This window comes from Corapipo altera, unplaced genomic scaffold (genome assembly GCF_003945725.1).
Source record: "Corapipo altera isolate COAL_440 unplaced genomic scaffold, ASM394572v1 55, whole genome shotgun sequence".
NCBI classification, from domain to species: Eukaryota; Metazoa; Chordata; class Aves; order Passeriformes; family Pipridae; genus Corapipo; species Corapipo altera.
Window position 1 is genome coordinate 17805771 of NW_020884882.1, and position 25021 is coordinate 17830791.

At 41.5% G+C, this 25021-nt stretch overlaps 1 protein-coding gene and 1 long non-coding RNA gene across 3 annotated transcripts in view; one reads left to right on the forward strand and one right to left on the reverse strand.

Annotated features, from left to right (window-relative positions):
• LOC113945687 overlaps positions 1-25021 on the reverse strand; it is a 25687-nt gene continuing 666 nt past the window's right edge. Inside the window, exons 2-3 of the long non-coding RNA XR_003527170.1 lie at positions 9555-9612; positions 1-764 (exon numbers count right to left, since the gene is read on the reverse strand). This is a non-coding gene — a long non-coding RNA (uncharacterized LOC113945687). The remainder of the gene's footprint in view (positions 765-9554; positions 9613-25021) is intronic.
• Positions 13815-17642, forward strand: TRH (thyrotropin releasing hormone). Of its 2 annotated transcripts, XM_027640144.1 has the most exons (3): positions 13815-14064; positions 15082-15302; positions 16177-17642. In XM_027640144.1, exons 2-3 carry the CDS (start codon positions 15107-15109, stop codon positions 16767-16769), a joined length of 789 nt encoding a protein of 262 aa, XP_027495945.1. In that variant the 5' UTR covers positions 13815-14064; positions 15082-15106; the 3' UTR covers positions 16770-17642. The 2 variants fall into 2 exon arrangements, with proteins under 2 accessions (XP_027495945.1, XP_027495944.1); XM_027640143.1 differs by lacking the exon at positions 13815-14064 and having other exon boundaries at positions 14952-15302.

Sequence of the window (25021 nt, forward strand, 5' to 3'; positions counted from 1 at the left end):
TCACTAAAGGATGAAGAGCCAGGAGTTGAACACCATAGCACAGCTGTCAGAGGCCTCCAAGGCCTCCCCCAGCACCTGAGCAGGACAAACAAGAGAGGCCCAGAGGCTGTGCCCAGGTGTACCAAGCCCACATCACCTGCCTTGGCATACAGACCCGCCTGGCACTCAGCTGACTGTGTAACCCTGGTTACTGTCCCTAGACCTGACCCTGACCCATGGACTGATGTTCTGGCTGGACCTTATCAACACCAGCTGCCCTGATGCTCTGCTTGGCCCTGGCTGCCACCCTCAGCCCTGTTCCCTGCACACAGGTGTGCACTCAGGTGCTGCACTGGGAGGCTCCTGCCCGGCTCACCTCCTGGTCCTCTGTCCTTCAGTGAGCCCCTGGACTCATTACTCTGCTTTACTCTGAGCCTCTGGATGAAAAGGGAAACTTGGATATGTTTATCTGTATTTCTGCCCAAAGCAGGTTCATGACAAGCATCCCACAGCCATTAGGCCTGACTGGCTGAGACGTGGGGGGAAATGTCCCAGCCTGGGCATTAGGAACAGCGTGGAGTTCACAGGGACATTCATTACAAATGCCCTGCATCTGAGGCCTCATGCTGTGTCCTAGCCGAGCCCCAAGTGAGTGGGAAGGGGCTGACAGCATTCTCACCACCACGGCAGGTTATTGCACTGGACTCCAACAGCAGGTGACACAGAGGTGGCCAGGCATGACAGGTACACACAGCAGGAGGCCATTAAAGACATTGATCCAGTCACTGGAATGAGATGTTCCAGAGTAATTATGATTAACTACAGAGTTTACTTAAGATCAAGGGATCAATATGCAGACAGACAGCTTTGGAGGAATGATTTGGCGGCATAATGAGTTTCTCTCTTTGTGACACTGAGTGCTGAACTCCCAGTTCTCATACAGTGGGAGAGAAAAAACATGTTTTCAGGTAAGTAAAGCCTGCCAGGTTTGCCATCCTTCTGAGGATGCATGCAGAAAATAAAGGCTGTGGAGGAGACAAAATGGATTCAAGCAGTGAGCCTGACTTATTAAGACGTACTGGCTGGGTGTGATGTTCAGTCTTGAAGTTCATCTAATTGAAGAGACCTAATAAAATCACCCAAGTTTAGAACCAGCTCCAACTATCCCATGGGAAGAGCTGGGACAAGGAACAGGAGGGGCAACAGGAATGCTCATGTTCCATAGCAGGTTCCGGGGGGAACTTACTGAAAACAGAATTAGTGTGCTGGCCAATACTGAAACTATTTCCTTGGCCATGGAACTACACTGCAGTTAGGGCTGGGCAAAAATCAGGATTACTTTTGAAAATGGCAAGGATGCTTTTTTTCACTTATGCAATGTTCTGGAATCCACAGCTGTGGCTTGAGGTTAATCCCACTAGAAAGTGCTGAATCACGGTAGTGAGCTATTATGACAACTGTGAAGTCATAAAATGGTTCTGCATTTGTAAAAAGCTGTTTCTTTTGTTGCAGTTTACAACTAGTAAGAGTAACTCAGGAGATAATTTCTGAGAGCAACCAGAATCCAACCTGCCCTTACTTATCAGCCTGTACTCATAGTCATGAATGTTCACAGAAGACAGACATAAAAATGTTTTAATTAGGGATATATCATTTCACCAGCTTTCTTCAAGTCCTTCTACTCCCACTAAAAAAAGTGAAGTAAATACGCCTCGAGTTTCATGATGCTGCAGCTTTGCTTAGCAAACATCTCATTTTCTGTAATGGATTATATACCTACTTGGAGTTCAAGATTAAACAATCATTACTCTAAGTGTTATGTAGTGCAGACACCTTTTTCACATATTTGAAGATGCTTTATGAAATAAAAACAGAAAGCACACAAAGAAATAGTGAACACAGAACATGAATGATCTGTATAGTCCAAACCATACAGACATTCTGTTTATTGCTTTGTTTTACAAAGATTGCAAAAATTTGTCATGCTCCATATAAGAAGCTTTTCCTCTTGCTGACTTGGTAAGATGTTAAGAAGGTGACATAAATGATTTTTTTAGTCTCATAAACATGACTTGCCAACAAAGAAGTTTGTTCTACATGAGGTACCAGTGGATCAATAGGTAGAAGGCTGAAAGGAAATGTAACCTACCAAGGAATAGACACGTTTTGCAGGAACAATGTGTTGTTATTAAGTATAATTGGGCAAATGGTGGTGTGATCTTCAAAGCCTCATATTCCCTTGAGTACATTATCCAATCTGGGAGAAGGTGCATTAGCTACGTCTTGCTTTATTGTACTATTGAAGTGGAGAGCAGGTGTGAGAAAACAAACACGTTTGTAATCCTTGCTTGCTTTGCAAATCAGTTCTTAATCACTCTGGCTCTTATTTCCACACAAGATCTAACTTTTTGATATTTATGAGAGCAACTTGGCAGCTTCCCTTTTGTGGCTCAAATGAGTAGCAGGTCCAAGAGGCTTTTAATTCCTAATACTAGTACATATGGTTTATCCAGCTCTTTTCTAAATAAGCAGGTAAACACAGCACCCATCCTCGACAAAATAAGCAGAGATCAGCAGCACAATTTCTTGCAACCCTAGAAATACTTGCAGTGAGTAGGTCTTACTACATGAGGACGAAAGCAGAGTAGCATTTCAGTCTGTGTCCTGGGAATGCCTAGCCCTGTGCCAAGTTCCAACCCTTCTTGATCCATCTGATCAGTATGTTAAATTAAATCAACTGGGGTTGAGCAGTCCCTGCAATTTATTCAAGCAAGAATATGGAGTGGTATGGATAGGAAGAAAGAATGAGACTGTCCTTTCAGTGATTATGTGCAATTAGATCTGATTATGGTTAACTGTAACACAGATTATGCTGGTCTAAAACCAGCTGCCCCTATTCTACTCTCTATGCCTCCAGCTGTGTGACTGTGCTCTGTTCCTTGCAGCAACAATTAGTTCTAAAATTAGTGAGTTTCTTGAACCAAGAAAAAAAATCTGAGAACTAGCATGAACTGCTGCTTAGTTACAAGGTCACCAATTGAGTATTTTAGTCTTTTCCCCAGTCTTTCTGCTCCCCTAAAGGCAGTTTGTTCACTGTGACCGATGCCTGGAGGAAAAATGCTCTCCTGCCAAAGAACCCTGGTGGAAGTATATATGTCACCTGGCCAAATAACTCAATCAAACTCCTTTCTCTGCTCTTTAGTGGCTAAATTAGGAAGTCAGAGTGTTCTTGTTTTCAAGTCTGAGATGCGAGACTTAATTTAAAGACATCTTGTTCAGTCAGAAACATCTAAATGGTCATTGATTGTTTTTCCTTAGTTTGATACATAAGTCTCTTTAAAAACACAAACTGTGTGTTATTTGTGCTCTGTCCTCGTTGGTAGACAGGCTACAGGGTTTGTGCCAACATTACTGAATAAGAAAAATATGAGTTTGAACAAGTCAAGCCTAAACTCTTACACTTCTGATAACCAGGAAAATTGCCAATGAATTGCAATGAAGCTGTACTTCGAAGCAGCTTCAAGGACCCTGGAGAAAGCACATCTGGTTGGAAAACTTCCAGCATCGTTGGGATGCTGAAAATTCAATCACACAAGGACAATATTAATTTATTAATATTAAAGATTACAGAATGGCTATAGCTCCCCTTTGCTTCACTGGGCTCTGAACACCACAGCAGCACCAGCAGGTACAACCCTCTGAGCCTTGTTAAGGAAACTTCCCTGTCCAATCCTCCAGGAGCCCCCCTGGCAGTTATGCTGGCACCCCCTGAGCTGGCACCCAGGCCCCTGCACAGCTGCTCCCCCCACACTCACAGAGTCAGACAGCATTTCCTCACCGGCTCCACCTCAGGTTTCCTGCAGCACAGTCAGATGCCCTGATCCTTGGTGCAATAACGAACAAAGTAACAGCTGGAGCTTGGTGCCTCGGAGGAGGGACCCTGGACAAAGGAACCCTTGGGCTTTTACACCCTCCCAGTCTAAACAGGGGAAAACCTGGGTCACTGGCTCCTGCCATGTCCCTGAGTGTCCCTCACCTGCCTGTGCCCAAAGTCTGGGGGTCGCTGGCTCCTGCCACGTCTCTGAATGTCCCTCACCTGGTTATGCCACAGGACCCTGGGCTCTTTGCTATGCAGAAGGTTGGCAGTTCACAGCCTCTTGCCGGGGGCTCTCACCCCCAAAGTTCAACCCACAGCTTCACTGCAGCTGCCCCTCGAGTCACCTGCACCCAGTGGATTCCTCGAGAGCAGTACCTCCCTAGCTCTGTCACCTGCTACGGCCACCACAGCCCAAATCCTGGGAAGCAACGCCAACGAACAGAGGAGTTGCAGTTGCCTACCAGATACAAAATTTACTCCAGACTGGACCAGAAACAACTAATAGACTATTTCCTAGGCAAGAAAACAAACAAACAAAACCCCACCCTATGCTTCTAGCCTCATGCTACTTAACCTTTATCTTAAATTTTTTTAAAAAGCAAATTCATCTACAATGTAACTGCACTGAAATTATTGCCTCAACCTCACCCCAGATTCAGTCTTGAACCTGAAATCAAGGCAGATTTGACAGGGAGAAATTCAATTCTGCTGGACTACAAAACATTGCTGGTGCCAATTTAAAACAGAGAATTTACCAACTGCTGTAGCACTTAAAAGAGTTTTTTGAGAGGAAACTTCTTCCAAGGTCTTCTAAGCTTCATAAAACAGTTATTATTTTTAGCATCACTATAAAGAAACCTTCTTTTGAGACTAAATACGAACTTCATTTGATCCCTCTCCCACCCCTGAATATTGCAGCAAAAATAATGGGCAGTCACTTCATGAGACATTTGTTTACCTCAGTGTCTTTGAAGAATGGATGTAATCAAGGACATCAATATGTTTTCTGAAGCAGATAAACATTAAATAACTAAAGACCTTTAGCAACCTCTGGTAATAACAAATAAGATGACACAATATCACTCATTTAACTTCATCTTTTCACTTGGGTTTCCAGGAGACCTAAATTCTGCTAAAATCACAGACTTATTCTGTGATACAATTGCAAGGGCTAAAGTTGATTCACATGTTTTAGTGGGGCTCTGCTTCTGCTCTCATACACAGAGAGGATGGTATCTGATACCTAGAGGCTGCCACTATTACATGTGTTGTCAGATCTTCAAAAGACCAAAGTGCCCAAGACAACAACTACTTGAACAAATCTGGCTACTTCCTTTGTGTCTAAATGGGAAGGATAACCCTTTGAAAATTTCATCACTTAAGTGTAAATTCATGGTCATTACATTGGTTTTGATTTTTTGTGTTATCAATTTGCAAGGCAGCTGAAAACTCTGAACAGCAGAATTCAGTGGTAACAAAATTTGTAGTCCTGCAGACTGCTAAATTATTTTAGTAGGAAGGTCCAAACAATAACACCATGTAGTCTAGATTCTGAAGCCAAGTCCAAATAAACCATGATTTATTGTGTAATCAGATGCTGTTTTACCTCATGAGGTCCCCAATCTCTTCACTACTGTAGACCACTGACCCTGTAATTAAGTGGTCTGCAGCTACCCAAGGCTAAAAGGATTCAATAACCTTGCAATTTAAGTCCACTACAGAATGAGCACATTGCACGTGGCTTGACTGGGAAAACTGGCTTCTTTGTCCATGCCAGAAAAAGGACTTGCTAACTCAGAGCCCTATTTACAAACTCCTCATAGCTCCTCTGCAACCACTGCTGCACAGGGTCTGGCTGGGATGGACTTAATGCCAGTCCCAGGCAGCCTGCGTGTCAGAAAGTGCCTCCTGCAAGACTCTAATCTCTGGACTTGATGCCATTTTTCACCTATGCTGCATGAAATGCCCTATTTAACACTAAGGTAAAGTCTACTCTTGGGGTATCAGCCATTGACAGGTTCTAGCCCCCACAAGATATATGCTACGTTTTGCTTCCAGAGGGCAAAATTCACATTGCCTGTCATCAACACTGGGGTTTTAGCACTTTAAGTGGAGAATTTCACATTTTTTTGTGACTCCTGCCCACATTTTTTTTTCTAAGTTAGGCACTCATCTCACACTACAGACAGGAAACAGAAATGCCAAATGTAAACACCTTTAAGCAGCTCTCTGCAAGATTATCTCTGTTCTTAAATTTACACAAGGTCTCACACCAGTCTTGACTCAAAAGCCTTAAACAACCTTTTTACCATTGGAAGACCTGACAGCCCCTGAACATGGGGTGATGTACTTGTAGGCAGAAATGATAAGGGATGTATAGAACTTTTCATTTTGCAGCATTCCGTGAAGATCTCATGCTTAGACAGATCAGTTACTCCTCTCTGTCAGAGAGGTGACAAAAGCATTCAGAACTAAGGACAGGGCAGTGAGCTGGGCTGATTCTTCTCACTGCACCATGCTAAAGAGCAGCTGGACCATCACTGACAGAAGCAAGTGAGAGGTGTGAAACACTTAATATAGCTCAGTTCCAGATGAACTACGTAACACACTCACAGGTGTAGGTATCCTTAACTTAGCATCCATTTAGCAGTGATTTCCAGTTCCCCATTACAGGCTTTACCATCAAGTAAAGAAAACTGCTACATGCCTTCCTCCTTCCCATGCAACTATTTTGCTCTATACCTGGCCCCAAGCAGAACTGGACTTGATTCTAATGAAGATGGAGTTACTGTTTTCCAATAAAAGCACAAGTAGTTGTAAAAGGTCAATCAGACTTACCCTGACATTGTCTTAGAGATAATTTGTTATTCCAATGACAATGGCACTGTGTTTACTAAGTACAGTTAGTGATCAATGGCACTACCTGCTTATCAGGCAATCCTTGGCATTTTCATAATCTGTCCATACAATAAGACCCGAGCTTCATTTACTCAACACGAGCAGTGGAAGCTCAGAAATAATCACAGATTACTGCTGAGATCTTCCAGAAGGTATTTTAAAAACAGTCTGTCAGCTTCTTTGCCTTGATAAGCTATTTCAAATGTCAGAATACTGGGTCATATTTTTGAATAATAGCTATAGAAATGTAATGTTATGAAAGTTCTAACTCCTCATCTTGCATGGTGGTCTCTGAATCTGTCATGGAAATGCAGGTCTGAAAGTGACTCCCAGGAGAATTTTTTTACTTTTTCTAGTTGCTTTACTTTTTTTGCAGTTTCTAGATTTGTAAGCATTTTCTAGGTGACCCACAGATCATCATAGAGAAAATTTAACAAAAGGATTGCTTTTACTAATGTGCTTTTCTCATCCCTTTGAAGTCATTCCAATCCCTGCACTCTCTCATACCAAAGTTGAAAATCACTGGTGCATTACAGCTGTCTCTACATTCAAGGCTATGAAGACCATCACCAGCCATTCCAGGAGTGCATTCTAGAATTTGATCATACCATTTAGATGCCAACATAGAACATTTCAAATCTGACAGCAGCTATAGACAAGGAAAAAAAGAAATCTGGAGGAGAAAACTGTTTATCGAAGTCATCAGATATTTGCAGAAAGAATCCTGTGAAATTGCTGATACTTATTATATACATACATATAATGTATAATTGTGTTCTTAACACAACTGGTCACAACAAAGCTTCATCGGAGTCCAATCAAACACGAGTTTTCTATTTACCATTTTCTTGACTTAAATTCGCACATCAGGCCAACTGGGCTTGGTGAATTCTACTTGCTCCCTAAAAAACCCCACCCAAATATAAACAAGAATTTTTACTTCTCTCGTCATGACTTGTGATTTTCAAAGCACATCGCAAGCATCAAAAGTCACTGTATCATATCAGTATTGCTTATTTGTGGACAGGGAACACAAAACTCAGGTATTTACAGTCTACCTAACTTCAGTTACCATCTAGGAAAAATCCGACTCTGATTTTAACTACAGCTGGATTTCTGCCTTAATGTGCCACTGACAGTCACAGAGCAATTCAATGGGAGAGACAGAATTAGAATCAGCTGTCCCAGTTCTCAGACTCAACCAAATAACCATGTGGCCTCCCAGCTTGGTGCTTATAAAAATACAACAGCTGCTGTAGTTTGCGTCTGCAAACCATCACCTAACTACTTTTAAATGCATCTTTGTTCATGTTCAGGCTCAGCTCAAAAGACCCAGGGGGAAGGCAGTGAGAAAAGAGCTGAGAGGCATATAGGCTTTGTGCCTCACAATCTTCTCAGCAGAAGCAAGTATCAAATGACTCAAGGAACTTTACTCCAGTGCTACACGTTCATTCACTCAGCTTCCCTTGGTATGCATGGAGTGTGCCAGCTGGACAGACATGAAGAGCAATCCACAGGAACATCACAGAAGCCATTTCTAAAAGTCAATACTACTCCTGGTCTCAGCAGGGACCTCACTGACCACATATGTGCCTTCATGGTCCACTCAAGCATGATGTCTAATATTTGGCCGATGGAACAGCTTTAATAATAATCTCCGCCCCCAAATGGCAGCTGAATACCACTGATTCTCACCTCACACTGTTTGCTTGTAAACAAAGCCATTAAGCACCAGTGGAAAAGCCTATTGTTATTACAATGACTATGAAAGTTATAAAGATGCAAATTACATAAAGGTCTTTGTCGTTATGCAGCTCACAGTACAATATCAAAATCATCTTACTTGAACAACTGGTTGTGGGGATCTTCTTCCTCCCCCTCCAATTTTCTCAGTTGCACATCAATCTTCATCTCAACGACTGGGCAGGGGAACAGTTCTACACTGACTGCTCTATGAACTTCCCTCATATTAACCAGGTAATTCACTTAACCCACCAAAGAAGGCACTTCCTGACCTGTTGTGCTCTGCACAATGCGAACATCAGCACTGTATTAGATCTCTGGTGGCTTCTGTGGTTAGTCAAGTACAGGCCGTAGCATTTCTCAGTTGACTTCTAGCCACTTATCCACATCTTTGATTCCACCAATCCACACCTTTGATTCCACTAATCCATATCTTCAGTACACTGAAGGCTTGGATTCTAACAGCTTCCAGTTTCACTGGTGTCATTAGTGATGGTTGCAAGTGATGGAATTAAAAAACCCCTAACTATTCTCATTGCCACATGCTCTGCAGACACAGTGGAACTAATGGACGGTACCAGAAACTGTAAACTGTATCACTACTATTTGCTAAAACCTTCCCATAAATAGCCCATGCTGGAATTGGACAGATTCCTGCAGATGTCTCCATTCTTCTGATGATGGCAAGTGACCAGCTTTCTTATAAGCCTTTTCTTACACAGGGGAGGAAATTCTCGCCAGGATAAAATGACTGTCTTCTTTCTTCCACGTCCTTTTGCAATACTGCAGCAAAGCTCACAAATCAACTGTAATCTGACCCTCAATGTCTTGGTGCTGATTTACAGCTACTAGAACTCTTGAAATATTACATTTATGCCCAGCACAACTGACATGATTACTCTACCCTCTTGCTTGATCAATCATTTCATACACCTTGGTGAATGTAGAGAAGTATGATAAGTGTGGGTGCATATGTAGCTGTATATATATACATTTAGACTTCATTCTAACTCTCTTGGGATAGACAGTTTCAGTTTTACTTTGGTATAGTACTTACCATAACAGGACTCTGATCTTCACTGTTGCTGTGCTAGAGGACTCTTAAAAATCAGAAGCTGAAAAGATAAAATTACTGATTTTACTGCAGGAAGAATAACATGGTGAGCAAATATAAGCCATCACAAAATGAGCAGATCAAGTAACTTAGTAACTACTAAGACAAATAAAGGTAATAAAAAAAGAAGACAGGAACAGTTAATTAGTAAAACCCATTAAAATTAGTAAAATTACCTGACAGTGTGAGTCAAACTTTCTCTTGAAAGGAAACTGGATGTCTTCTATCAAACCAAATCAAATTTCCCTGAATCTATTCTTGTATTTTGGCAAGGTAAACTGAGCTGTAAATTTGCTTTGCCCAGTGACTAATTCCCTGTTGGAAGTGAACAAGAAGCTCTTGAGTTCTGTCATTAGCAACTGTGATAAAACGACAGCTGGGCAGCTGGAGTTTTTTGGTGCCTGGAGGGATAGGGTCTTGTTTGTTTCATTAAGTGACATTATTTGGTTTGAAAGATCCTGGACTGTGCCTGCAACAAGAAACAGGGTACAGTGATACTCTTTCTGAAGATGGGCACTTTCTTTCCAAATAACAGGGTTCTCGACTGGAAAACTATAGAAATGACCCTGCATAAACATTGTGAAGATAATTACAAAATAAAGGAGCACCACAACGAATCCATTGAGATCTTTAATTCCAAATTGCCACCATCCCAGAAGGAACAAAATGTGAGTTAATCTGACTCCTAAATATACAATTAAACCTGCAAAATTCTGGCTCCATAATATGCTGTTTAATATGGAAAAATCTGTCAGTAAACCAGTATGTGGTATTAATGTCATAGTGCTTTGTATTTGCTTCCTTAGGAAATAATAAAACTATTTAGCCAATACAAGCAGCATGTTATTTATATACCTTTTGACAACAGTTTTAATGCTGTGTGGGATACTCCCCTTTCCTTCTAATACAACAGCCTTCCCTTTATGGATTGAAATTGGTGAGGGGAGCTGCGCACATGTTCCATGTGGAATTTACTCAGTAATTCTATTAAGACCTTCCCCACACAGAAATTAATGTTCTCATCTCATTCAATACTCATTCTATTCATTATTTAAAACAGAAGGCCTACTTTCTCTATATATTAAGTTTCCTCAAAGGATTTTCTATTAGTTTCAATGAATCCAAAAGATTAAGCTTCAATACTTCCATGTTTGCAAAACTATAAAACTCCGAGGCTTCTTTTATTTTAGTGATGTCTATAGCCGTGAAAAGCTGACAGTTCTGGGGGATCATAAGTCCTTTTTAAGTCCTAAGAGAGACAAACTTTCAGACATGAATGCCTTTCCTCAGGTCTAAGAAAGGTTTGTATTCCTGAAAGCTTGCCTCCCTTGTAAAACTATACATCTAAAGATCATTGTGGCTGTACCCACTCTGACACTTTGATGTTGTTAAAATCAAGATGAAGAGAAGCTGGAATTATACCTCTCACAAAAATACAACATATCTTCCTGCAGGGCAAACTACCTGTTGTGATGCAGGAAAAGGGACATGTTAGGAAGGATCACATGGGAAGAGAGTGAGTTGTCCACCTATTACTGATACCCATCTCTGTCATTTTCTGCATGAGTAGTCCAATTCAAGGAACAAACTGGGAGGAGTGATCTAAATAAGCTGTGCTTTTACATTTTCCACAGAAAATAAAAGAGCTGATTTCCCTCTATTCCTGTTAGCAAACAAGTCATTCGTAATTTACAGCACTGTTAACAAGAAGAAGTTCAGACAGAACAGCTTAGATTTGCAGCCATTGCAAGAAATACAATTCAGTAAATATCCAAGAGGATAAAATTATTTAAAGATATGAGAAGATAGAAAACTACAGTCCCAGTGATAGTGTACACTTAATAAAAATTAATGGAATGCTTTAAGTAGCCAGTGGACGTAATTCTCTCAGTCCTTCACACAGAAGTAATGTCATGCAGACAAGCTTTTAAATGAGAAGGGTGTGTGTCTTGTGAGGTACTACCAAAAACCCAAGCTGTTTCAATAAAGGAATGATAAGTGAATGGATTCTGATGTCACTGGCTCTACAACTACGGCTCTGTGACAAAGGGCAAGCCACTTAAAAACTCAGCACCTCTTAGGAAACTGATAACAAATGCAATGGCCCTTTAATTCCACACATGAATTTTTTTTATCTTACAGTCTGAGAACAGAAGAGCAGTTCCCATAACAACTTCTATATTTTGGGATTCCTACAGGGATGGCCATATTAAAAACGAGCAATGTACTTCAGCTAATCTCTGACAGCGACCAGAGCAAGGTGTCCCAAGGAAGATGTAAAAATGCAAAAATCTGCCAAGGAGAACTTGGATGTCGTAGCTGACTAACTGCACAACACACGAGCGGTTAAATTCTTTAAAATGGAGATCAGACTTGGGTTAGCAGCAGATTTTCTCATTATTCACCTTTGAGGACTTTTTAGGGACCAGCAACTGTGTGCCCAGTGACAGACCCAATGCTAAGGCCCAGTTGCTATGAACACTAACACTGAGCTGGGCGAGTGCTCAGCACAAGTGGAGGCCCCAGGCTCCTGCTCATCCTGAGAGTGACCCGAGTCAGCCACAGCAGCAACAAGCAGGCTGGAGAGGGGAGGAACACAAACCTCAATCCTCACAGCTCACATGTAAGGGTCTCACTGCTTTGGAAGGAGTTGTCTGCCTCTCAGTTTCTTCATTTAGAAGCCTTTTGAGAAGCTGGTGTGCTCTTGAGAATGTTTAAAAGAAAAATAAGGAACTTAATCAACAGAGCTGATGAAGCAGCTCAAGGGACTTGATACACCTGTGATAAAATACAGCAGCTGGACAAAGGGGTCGAGGATCACAGTGGTGCTGAAATGCTGTATTTAGGTGTGAAATGCAGTAGTTGGACATCCCTGTGTAATTCCAGAACCTACCATAGATGTCCAGGAGGACTGGGAGCCAAATCCTGTGCTGACACAAGCTCTGGGCAAGTCTGGGGTGTCAGTGGATTGTGACAGACAGAAAAGTACAGCTTGGAAGGCTCTAGAGTTTGAGAAAACAAACTCTCCTTCCTACCCATGAATTCATTTCAGTGTCATGAGTAATTGTGCAGTGAGGGGGAAGAAAGGACATTTACACTTATAAAATAAACCTCCAGAAATCTTTTAAAGAGAAGAATCACCTGTGGGGAAAATGAAACTGAAAAAAATGTGGCAAAAGAAAAACAAAACAGAATTCTAAAAATAAAGATGGCATATTAAAAATAGACAGTTTTCCACCTGTGAAATAGGAAAAGGACATTTTTCATGAAAAACGAAGACTCTTTGAGGAGCTTAATTTTAACTTTCTTTCTTCAAATAAAGTATTAAAACTCTAAATCAGTCCAAAATAAGACAAAAATAAGTCTAGCAAAGGAGCACAGCTGGCCAGGCTGGAAGTCCTGGGCATTGCACTGTGAATATAATTTTGCACCTGCTGAAAAGCTTTGCATGGAGATGTAGTTGTAACACAGGATTTCACCCTGTTCTCTAAAGGGAGTCCTCAGCTCAAAGGTGTCAAGGAGATTTTAATGAGAACGAAAACAGGCAGTTTCCCATTTCATCAATGGCCACTCTAATTTAAGGGCAATACAGTAATATTTTTAAACACAGGTGTCATACCCCAAGAGACCTTAAGGAGTTATTACACCTAGGAAACGCCAAGCAGCTGTACCCCCTGCATGATTTGTTTTCAGTAGTACTGTGTGGAAGAATATCTTAAATAGACAGGTGGGTTAAAGACAGGGAGTCTTATTTCTAGTTACAATAGTATAATGCTTTTTGAAGCACATAGCAGCAAGATAACCATGTTTTAATATCTAAGGCTGTGCATTCCATATTCTAAAGTACTGTTTGTGGAACCCTATGCCAAGAAAATACAGAATTGTGAGTCAGAAACTGTGTAGTGTCATTCAGAATAAGAACTCATGGTGCAAACTTATTTAAATATAATCCATTATATTTTTATCATTGTCTTTCTTGTCTAGCCTACCTCTCTGCATTTATTCCACAGTACTTGCTTAACAGAGGACGCACGAGCTTAGTTTTGCAGAGAAAAAACTCCTTTTCTTTATGCTAAGTTACATAAAATTCAACATAATCTCTTTAGAGAATGGGAAAATAACAATTTCTGGGAGTCGAGCATGGATATATGGAGGTCAGCAATTAACTATCCAAGTCTTAAAATGCATTCAAAATGCAGCTGAGAGCAGTAAAAAAAGCCCCAACACATCATATCCCCTAAACTACCTCAGAGCTATTTGCATAAAGGGTCCAGAGGCGGTACAGTATAAGTAGGGAGATGCAAGCCATCCAAGGAGCACACAGCAACGGCTCTGTTGGATACTCTGTGTGTCTGTGGCAGCAAAAGGGCAACTTTGAAGCTCAGATGTGCAAACAGCTTTAAAGGACTATCAGTCTCTTGGCAGATGCATCAAGCAAAAATCTGCAAACCAGGTAATTTACTAAGTAATTTCCTTTTTAGAAGATTCTACCTTTCTGTCTAAAGATTGCTCTAAGCCAAACAACCTATCTGGCATTCTTAATGCTGTTACCCAAGAACCTCAGAAGTGACAGAATCCTGCCAACAAGAGAGGTAATAAACTCATTCTCTATTTAAAAAATGTGTAGGACTTCATAAAATGGTGCATTTCTTTCATGCTCTGAAGATAGACAATAATTAAGATATATGTGACTGCTATACTAGCATTTAAGATGTATTCCATTCTACTGAAGGAAGTCTGCTTACTGTAAAATAAACCCCTAAGTGTGATAAGAATTCAGTGCTAGCAAAAAGAAATAGAAAAGCATTTGTTGTCTGGCAAGAGGTAGTAGAGGATATGATTATTATTATCATGTCTCTGAAAAAAACGTGATGCTTCTGCAGTGCAAGAAATCTCTCTGCCCCACAGAGCATAGCTGTCTTCTTATCCTGACAAATACCCAGGCACACAACCACTTTAAATGTATAGAAAAAGATAATGAAAAACTAGTAGACTAATAAAGTTTGGCTTTAACTAAAGCTGTAATGAAAGTGCTGCAATTCTCAGTATTATCTTAAAATGAACCCTTAGCAAAGGGAATTGCCCGATGGAGATTGGTAGTGCAGGTATAGGTGTCTGTACCTCATGGGGCAACAGTTAACACTAAGTTCAAGGGGGAAATTATGTTTGTCTCTTGGCAGAAGGCAAAGCAAAATCACTGGCTTTCAAAATTATTTGTGACTCAGGAAGTTAGATATTTAAAATACTCATATTTATTCTGCCAGAAAAATGAAGAAGTGCCTGCTTTTAACGATGAAGAATTTGGAGGATATAAGGTAAACTAGAGGTTAGTAACAGAAATGAGTAAGGATCCGAAGAGACTTCAATCCCTACAGCAGTGCTATATCCGTTTTTCAGTGTCTGGAAATATTGCTGTTATTGCTAGGTTTGTTTGCTCCATCCTCCTCCCCTGCTGTTCTCTGTTCCACAGAAGCTGCAGGAACCCCTGTCCCACAATGCCATCTATCCAGCTGCCACTGTTATTCCTCTGCTTGACCTTGGGGGGTGTTTGCCTCAACGGGAGACAGCCCCTTCCAGAGGAGAGTGAGACCATGAGAAGGAGTCCTCTGGATGACATCCTTCAGAGATCTGAAAGCCTCATTTTTCAGTCTGTCCTCAAGAAAGCTGAAAAGGATGAAGAAACTAATAAAGGTATATATCCCACTGGGGACATTTCTTTGCTGATGCTGGCATAGCACTTGGCTGAGATAATTATATCCAAGGTATGATTTCCAAGTTCCAATATAATATATCTATATATTTACCACTGTAACTAAGGGGAGGGGAAGAATAAGAGGGCTGCTGCAATACACTGACACAGAATGCTCAAAGGTACTTTCTTCTCTAAGATCTCCCTGCTCAGGCAAAGCTGTACCATCACTAAACAGCTACTACATAATAAAAAGGTAGAAGCCTGTCACAGAAACCCTGCCTGTTTGGCAAGTACTTCCCTAAGGAAGCTCTAAGAGGACACACAGAGGACATTCCTCAGTTGTGGACCACCTAGTGTCAGGTCTAGATGGGAATGCTGTCATTCACCTAGTTCCTCAAGCCACTGGTTCCTAGATCCCAGTAGAAGTAGGCTTTTTCCACAGCTGGGAAGGCTAGAGGCAGCTCCAGTGTCTGAGCCTCCCAGCTTGCGGATGCTCTGCTCTCACTAGTCACAGGAATGGAAGGAAATCAGACTTGGGGATTGCAAGAAGCAGCACATAGATGCCTGCCAGCAACGAGGAGCACAGAGCCCTTCCAGACTGGAAGAGGAGCTGGCCCCAAGTGCCCACAAAAAAAGGCTTCCTCCTTCTTCACATGAATGCTGAGTGTTGGTCATGTAGATCCAAGACCTGAAATATTAAAAAGAATGAGTATGAGATACTAACAGAGTTATGACTGGTAGCTGGAATTACTGAGTTGGCTTTCAAAGAATAGCAGGTTATGATCCTGTACCACACAATTCCACAAATTCCCATTTCAACTTCCTTAGTGAGGTTTATGGGGGCTCATTAACATTATTCTTTTCCTTGGACAGAATCAAAAGCCCCTCTTTCAGAATGGCTTTCCAAAAGACAACACCCTGGTGAGAAGTACCTAAGCAAACTGGAGAAGAGACAGCACCCTGGAAAAAGAGATGTTGAGAAAGACACATCTTACGGAGCCATTCAGAAGAGGCAGCATCCAGGGAAAAGAGAGACAGAAGACAACCTTGATGTCTATCTGGAGCCGAAAAAGCAACAGCCTCCTGGTAGAAGGTCACTGTTGGATCAGATTGCTGACAGCCCTCGGGCACAGCTAACTTACATGAATGAGTTATCCAAAAGACAGCATCCAGGCAGAAGGTATCTGATGTACAAGCATCAGCACCCTAGCAAAAGAAGCTGGAATTACGAGGTAGACCTAAATGACCAATATGGTGAGAAACGTCAGCATCCTGGAAAAAGGCACTGGAATTCTGACAGCTCAGACGATACAGGCCCCTGCAACCTTTTTGAGTTCTTCACCTGTAACAAAGGCAGCTTGTTGCTTGATTTAGTAGATGATGTCAGCAGAGACAGGGTAGAAGAAAAACGTCAGCACCCGGGAAAGAGATCAGCATGGGAGAGTGAAACAGGAATGAGAAAATAATTGTGTACCATTTGCATTTGGTGAAGTAAACTGCCAGAACACTAAAACATTCTGTTCACTCCCTTATGGCTTCCTGCTGCTGACCTCTGCACCTACCTTTCAGTGCATCAGTGTTCCCATTGAAGTTAATGGTTTTGTCACACCCCTAAAGCAAAGGGACTGAAGGACACAGTTGAATGGAACAGGAGTACTGAGTCTTCAACTCGCTCACTTTAGGAAGTTGAGTGCTTATTTCCTTAGGAGCCCAGACCCCAGAATAATCCAACTGCGTATTCCTAAATGACTAAAACAGGCTCTTAAATTTCTGTTCTGATGCTCCTGAAGTGAAATAATTATATGGTTTCTCACATCAGTGAAATCAATAAATTAATAGTGAGGGAGAAAAAAGAACAACATGAAATCCAGTAGGTTTTCAGTTCTAAATGATAACATTTGGGAGACTTGAACCCTTGTGCACTACAATCTGTCCAGACAGTAAGCACTGTAGAGAGACAGGAACTGTTTCAACTGGAAGGGAATAGATGAGTGACTTCATAGTTTGACTTGGAACTGGCACAGGAAAACCCTTTTCATCTAAGAAGTTGCACAGTGTAAAGGTTTACTGCATCCCTGAGCATCTCAGCTGCAAGTTGTGACCCCCCTGACTGTGTACACCCACACTAGAACTCCCACCCTGATGTGTCCACACTTCAGTCATGCCACTTGAAATCATGCCTTCTCCTCGTACATTTAACAATGAAGCAAGCAGAGATCCTTTCCTTACAGTGAGGATTTTCTCTCCTCGCAAAGGAATGCTTTTACTTTCTGTGGTCAGACTCCCAAAAGTGTTTACTTGATATGAATGATTCAATAAATATGAATAGTCAACTCTGAGTGTCCTTACTGGTTGTGTAAACGTACTGCAATAGTGTGAAAAACACAGAACCAAGCCAAGCTAAATAAACAAATTAATATCAAAAAGTATTTTTCTAGGCACAATCTTTTTGCATGCTGGTGGTCAGCACATGTTTATACTTAGAACTGTTCTGTAGTGGAAGGATGATTTGCATATAGACTCAGTTTTTAAATATTTTACCTATATGGCACACGAAACTATGCATTTGGGCTAAACTCACAGCCATCTTGTGACCTACTTCGTAGGGAACTTGATGAGAAATCTGATTTCCTGTTCATGGGTCTAAACAATAGACTTACTGATTTTTTGCAACTAATGTGCAGTAACTGAGTGCTCTGAGTTATTCATGTCACTTCTTGTACATTCAAAGAGGTTACAGCATGTCAGTATTTTGCTAGAATGTTATTTTATAAACAAATGAGTGTAGTTTCCACTGACATTCATCCTTCTCAATACCATCAAGACACATCAGGTGCCTGAAGTGCTCCTTTGAATACGGTTGCTCCCCAGGCGGTACCTTGGAGCTCCTCCTCAGTTATAGAAGTCAGTTTTGCCATACGGTTTAGCTACCTTGAAGAAATATAATTAATCATTTCAGTGAGTTTCACTGAAGTTAGATGTTCCCAGACTGATCCACACTTAACATGGTCTGTCAAGCAATTTCAAACTTTGGAGATAATACGTGGTTCAATACGTGACAATGGACAGACCTCTTCTATGGACAGGGGGTTTCTAATAAATGCCAAAGAAGTCCTCAGAGAAGATAGCTGGGGACATTCCATACTCTTCAACTTCCTTCTGCACACTTGCTGTACATGATGCCTTTTAAAATGTTCTGTTTTCTTTTATCAGGGAAAAACAGATTCCTCTGAAGAATACCATTTCATATACCATTTTCAGCAATGAATGAATGCTTTTTAAACCTCAGGGAACATTACTACATCAGACCACATCCACTTGCTACAAAATGTCCAAAATAAGGGAAAAAGAGGAAAGAAGAAATTCCCAGGTGGGTAACAGGGGGCAACAGCAAAGCTTAAATATTTTAAAAATTCTTCCACTTTTTTTAAGTAATTCAAACCATATTGCAAATTGTCCAGATTTTTGTTTTGATCAGAAGTACATTTTCTCCCAGTATCTGCATGAAAATTTCATCTCTATTTATTAATTTCTTTCTATTGTCTGCAGTGTTGCAGACATACTACCAGTCAAGTACAATTCTTTCTCCTACAGACATCGTTCTCAGAGGACTGACTGCCATTTGGAATTTGACAGTCTTGTGACTATGAAGCACACATAAGCACAAGTTCTGAAGTTAAGTATTTGTCAGATTTACCTATACCCTAAAATCTTTTGGGCTCTGGAGTTTGGCTAAGGGACTAACCAGAAAATTGCCAGCTTTTTCCTATAATGCTCTGCTTCTTTGAACAGTAATAGTGCAATCCCTTAACAATATGAACAACACAGATATATACTATTTAGTTATAAGGTAAGAATTTGTTAATTGCACATTTCTCATCATCTTATTTTTATTGTATACCTTCCTCTCACTGTCATCTTCCACTAGAATTTAACATCCATGCAAACATCCACATGTAACCTGCTTTGCTCAGTCACTCAGACAAATGCACTTGCACACTCTGGCAACTGCAGAAAGGGGCCTTGCAGTTGCACAGTTACCTGCAGAAGTGCACTATCTGTCAGACAGGATGTGGCTCTTCAGGAATCAGAACAAATCAACAGCAGATTGGTCATGGAAGTCAGCGGAAAAATCTGCCTTCTCCTCTGCAGAATCTGGATTAAATCCACAGAGTAAAGCTGTGTACTGGCCCTAATGTGGCAGCACAGGCATGCAAAATCTCATTTCCAGCTTTAATTGAGACTAAAACAACCATGCACAGATGAGTTCTTGTTTACTCCACTGCAATTTTATATTTCTGGATGTTGCCAGTTATTGAGACATCAGGGAGTTTGATTCCTAAAGCACAGCTTTTACAAGTGTCTTCAAAATGAGCTTTGTTTTCAAGGGGAGGAGAAAGTTCATGTGAACCAGCTGTATAATTAACGTTTCCTGCAACTACTGTCAACTCCTCTCATCATTACTGTTCTGTGCCCCCTCCCACACATTTATCAGCCTCGATCTCTTTGCTGACCACTATAATTAGGATGGGTTGAGTGTTTCCAAGGGCCCCAACAAATACCTTTATTACTACTTACAACGACTCATTAGTTGCAGAAAGTTTGAAAACAACATCATCACTACAGCTGAAGTAACTCACTCAGTTAACATTAAATGTCCAGCTGCAATTTTAAAGCATCAGTCAGGATATTGCTATAGATAAAAAATATGATGGAAAGCAGTCAAGTGGAGAAGCGCTGCAGGAGGGATGAATCTGGGTGAGGTCTAGACCATACAGAGACTTGTCACAAAAGATGAGACAAGGAAATCCTTCCACACTGGAGTGCAGAAGCCTCTCTAACCTCCCAGTATGAACAGCATGAACTCCCCACTCCTGCAGGGTAAGGAGGAAGGGTTAGGGTTGGGCACAGAAACCTCAAAAAAAATAGATGGGGAAATTCCTTGAGAAAACTGAGTTAATGCCTACCTGAGATTACTTTTAGACCTATGTGAAGACATTTGTGCTTAATTTGCCTTGATGAAATCAATGCAGCTTAAAAGCCCCAAGAAGGAAACAAAGACATTTGTCAGGTATCAGCCAATTCACTTTGTCTGCTTTTAAGAGATGAAGGAGGGTAAAACATGATCTTATTAGATCATGAACTGTACTGCTATGCTGGAGCATGACACCAGTGCCCGACAGAGACAGGCATGTCAGAGACCAACAAAACTGAACGATCCAGCCCAAAGGTGAAAATAGCTCTTGAGTTTATTTCAGCCACCTTGGTTTGAACTGACAGCCAGTGACCCAGAGGAGACAGCAGTGTATCACTGGTACAGGAGTCACTCACTGTTGAGTGACTGAAGGAACACCTTCCTCACGTACTCACAGCTTACATTCCATCCCCTTCTTCATGTCCTTGTAAATTGGAAAGAGGGAAAATCTAGACTTAATAAATTACGCAAATACTCCTGCAAAATGAGACGGAGGTAAACCAGGATCCAACGTGCCATATCAAAGGAAGTTAGTTCATTGCCACCTTCTCTCAATAATGGATACAATGACTATGATGCAGTGTAGACAATTTAATAGCTGACTGGTATAGGGAAAATGTGAGATTATGAGTGGGAAAACTAAGGAAAGTGAACTGCTTTAAACAGGCTGCCTGAAATATGACTGCTGATTTAAACTAATTTTCACGGAGTAGTATACGTTTCCACTGTAAATTCCCTCGTGATTCTGAAACTAGTACTGTGTGTGGTGCCTGAAGAAGCTATTGTGGAAAAAAGAAGAGGAGAGACAAAAGTCAAGAAAAATAAAAAATATAGTAAGAATTTATGAAAGGTTCTCTGAGCAAAAGCAGTCAAGACAAATAGCAAGCTCTTCGAACAAGCAGGTGGTGTTGAAGAAGACAGTAACAAAACCCCTGCAAAACGATCATAAATCACTCCCTGTCAAATACCAACTGATGGGGGTATTCTGCTTATTGCTTTTAGACATGCTGTTTTGAGAAGGGGATTGGTTGCTGCACGAGTCTGTAGACAAAAGAGAAGACAAGAGAGGCTAGAGGAGTCAGCACCCAGATACGGTGTGCTTGAAACCTGCAGTGAGCCCCGAACGGAATCCAGGCATGCGGGGTATGGCTCCTACAGTTACACCCTTAAACGGAATGGAAACGCAAAGGAATTCGGGATCTTCCCGTCTCTCCTAATTCGCCTACTCCGTGCTGCCATCCCATGGCACTCAGGGCCAACATCACCAGATTACTCACTGCTTTGAGGGACCAGACAAACTTGGGATGATGACTGGGCTTGCCAGTACTGAAGCAGTTAAACCACAAACCAGGGGCTCAGCAAGCTGTCAGCTGCAACTCTTACTGCTGTCAGTTTTGATTGATAAGACTGCAAACACAGGGAAAATCATGGCCTTGGCATGAAAATGCAGCTTCTATCCTGTCTACACAGACTAATTAAACAGGTTTGTTATGTATCAAAATGTTTACTATAAGCAACTTGAGTATATTGAATACATGAGCTTTGATAAAAGCAACAATGACATGCATATATTTTAGTTTTCTGAACAAAATGAAAAATACAGAAAACGTCGATTTATATCCACCTAAACAAACAAACAAATAAAAACATTTTCTTAGATAAATTTAAATCAAAGATCATTTATGTTGTAGAAGGGTTTTGTGGTACCCATTTCAGTGCTAGGAGATTTAAAATGGATTTTTAAAAATTTATTATTAAATTACAAAATTGAATTTAGGCCAGTTTTAAAAGCAGTACTACATTAAATTAACTAACCATTTACTTTAGGGAATACTTAGGAAAAATATTTTGATTTTCCCACAAACAGTCTGATTTTCCATTCTGCTTATGCCCCAAAGTCTATATTGAAATCAACAGTGTTAAAGTTCAGATATTTTAAAACTTTTTTGAGTGAGTAAGCCATATTTGTGCAAAAACATTCCACTGAATTCCTTGAGAAATAGACAGGCATCATCAAGTATTACCTCTTGCCTGCATTAAAGCCTGAGGTTAGCTGAGTTTATTGGAGCATGGTGCTAGTAACACCAAGATGGTCTGATCCCTGTATGGGCCATTCACTTAAGAGTTGGACTTGATGATCCTTGTGGGTCTCTTTCATCTCAGAATATTCTGTGATTTACCTCTTTTGTGCTGGGATCAGAGTCTATTATTTAACATTTCAAATGGCACCAAAGGTATTACAAGTAGTTGAAGAACACAGGTGACCCCCAACTAGAACACATTTCTGACAGGGCTGTCCCAGTGCTGTGTTCCCCTTTTCAGCTGTATTCCTACTGAAGTCTCTCCTCTTGGACATCAGTAGCAATGACCAACTGAGGAACAGACCAGGTTCTAAAATTCATAGTTAAAGAGTTATTGCAATTCACAAACATATTTTTCAACTTATTTACTCAGTATTTGCAGAGAACTTGGAGTGCAGCAGAGGAGGAGTTACCTAACAGGGTTTTGTTAGCTGAGCCTTTATATCCCAGTGGCAGGACAGGACAGTATATGCCTGACTGTGCCTCTGGAGTAAGTGTTTGGAATGCTTTTCTTTCCTGTACCATTGCTTGTTTGCATTGATTCACAGAGTGAGCCATTACTGATTCAGATGCAGTCCCCAAGAGCATCTGTAGAACTGCAGTAAGGTTTAATTTGTCCCCAAATACCTCTTCCTATTGCAACCAGCTGGATGAAGACAAATTAATTTTTGAAGAACCGTAAACTGAATCGCTTTAGACTGATCTGGATGTTTTCACTTCGTGAACACACTCTGCGTGATGAGCCTGACTAAATGACAGCAGTCAAGGTCTATTCTTATTTACCCCAGCACAAACCTAGATTATGTAGAAAATGCTAGTTCTGTTAAGGAACATGAGGCCCTCAGGAACACAGAAGCCCACATTTGCCTTTGGGAACAAATTGACACCATTCCACACATCACTACACCTGGCATGCTAACTTTGGAATATCATTTCTCTAATTGTCTCTGAGAGACTCCCAGTAAGTCTAATACTTTCATAAAGATACAAATCATATTAGCAGGTGCAGTCACTTTATGGGAAATGAGTTCCTCAGGAAGGGCTAAAGACCATTTATATTCAGAAACATGCAAACAACATTTTCCTTTCAAAATGGTGAATGAAATTTCTCTTTTCAAGGGTGATTGACACTATATGGTGTTTTATCAGTACTTTAAAAAGATTCATCCGGCGAGATGTGCTCTCATATCTTGTGGTCAAATGCAGAACATGCAAAAGAGCATAATTAAGATTCAGTGAAATGTTTGATTTCTCATGCACACCACAGCATGCCGTCATCCTCCTCACAAGTCACTGCAGGCAGTCCTTCTTTGTGTCCCAGCAGTAGGCTACCAGACTTCAACTGCTGTATTTACCATTTTAATACGCCTTTAAGACTTTCCTTTTGAAAAAGAGCAGTTACTGAAGCTGTAGAGAAAGACAGGGTTAAGGAAAGAGCTTGCTGTTCTGTACAACCTCTCTCTTCCTTATGCCCGGTTCTTACAACTTGGAAATGACAGGAGAGGGTGAGCTGCCTGGGCCAGCAGGGCTTACAGCGCACAGGCAGGACAAGAATCTTTTCAGCAAAGGCTGTGAAATCACTGCCGAGGCCCCCGCAGGCTCTCGGCTGCTCTCAGATGGCCCTGCTATGCCATCTAGTGACAGGCATGTTTCCCATCCCTCACCTACCCCTTTTACTGCCCCTTCGCTGCACACTCCCAATGACAAATCACGCACATGAAATAGGAACCAGAAAACTGAAATGCCAACAGAAACCTCCCCACGAACTCTGCACCTGCAAAGATCTTGTAGCTCTTCTAGAGTCACATGTATTGCTGTTCTTTCACTGCTCAGTTAAATATAACTCTGGCCTAAACAGAGGTCTGGACAAAAGGGGCAAGGTAACAACAAAGGGAGAGGTGGTACCACCTGAGCTTTCGGGGGCATAGGTAGGGCTCAGCGCTAGGAAACTGTCAACCTCCAGCAAATCCAGAAGGAGAACAACACCACACCAGGTGAATCCTCTAAGGCAGTGAGCCTCAGGCTGGTTCCTGCACTCTTCCTCCTGACCCCACCATGATCCCTGCTGAAAATGTTTTAAAGGATTTAACTCTGAGGGTAAAAGAGCAGGACATGATCAGTGAAAATCCACCTTTAATGGACAGGACTCAAGTGTAAATAGCATTGTCACGTAAGAAAATCTCTGCCTCCAGGAGCTTGTAATTCTAACCTGAAGTGTGGCTACACACTCCTCTTGTCACCTCCGTACAATTGGGAGTGTGGGAGAGCAGGGACTGCTGCCAGCTGAGACTAGACAAAAACTGGCATCAGTAGGGGAATACTGGGAAGTCTCTGCCGCTGATTTCCACAGCTATTTGTCAAGCGGCAAGTAGATTCCTGTACTCCACCTGTGACTGAGAACACGTCACCTGTTGCAGTTTTGGGACACTTCTTTTAGGATAAATCGGCAGGCTGGGAAAGGGAACGTCGTTGATGCTGGCAACACTGTTTCTTTTCAGCGTGCTCAGCGACGAGTCCCTGAGCACAGACCCACCGGCACCCGATGTTATGTGAGCGGGCCCGAGGCAGCGGGGGCCGGACCGGGGCCCGTGTCCCCGCCCCAGAGGAGAGGGTTCTGTCCCCGCCCCAGAGGAGAGGGTTCTGTCCCCGCCCCAGAGGAGAG

Coding starts and splice junctions, on each gene's coding strand:
- TRH (XM_027640144.1), top strand. CDS start 15,107: ATGCCATCTATCCAGCTGCCACTGTTATTCCTCTGCTTGACCTTGGGG. Junction 15,303..16,176: donor GGATGAAGAAACTAATAAAG/GTATATATCCCA, acceptor TTCCTTGGACAG/AATCAAAAGCCCCTCTTTCA.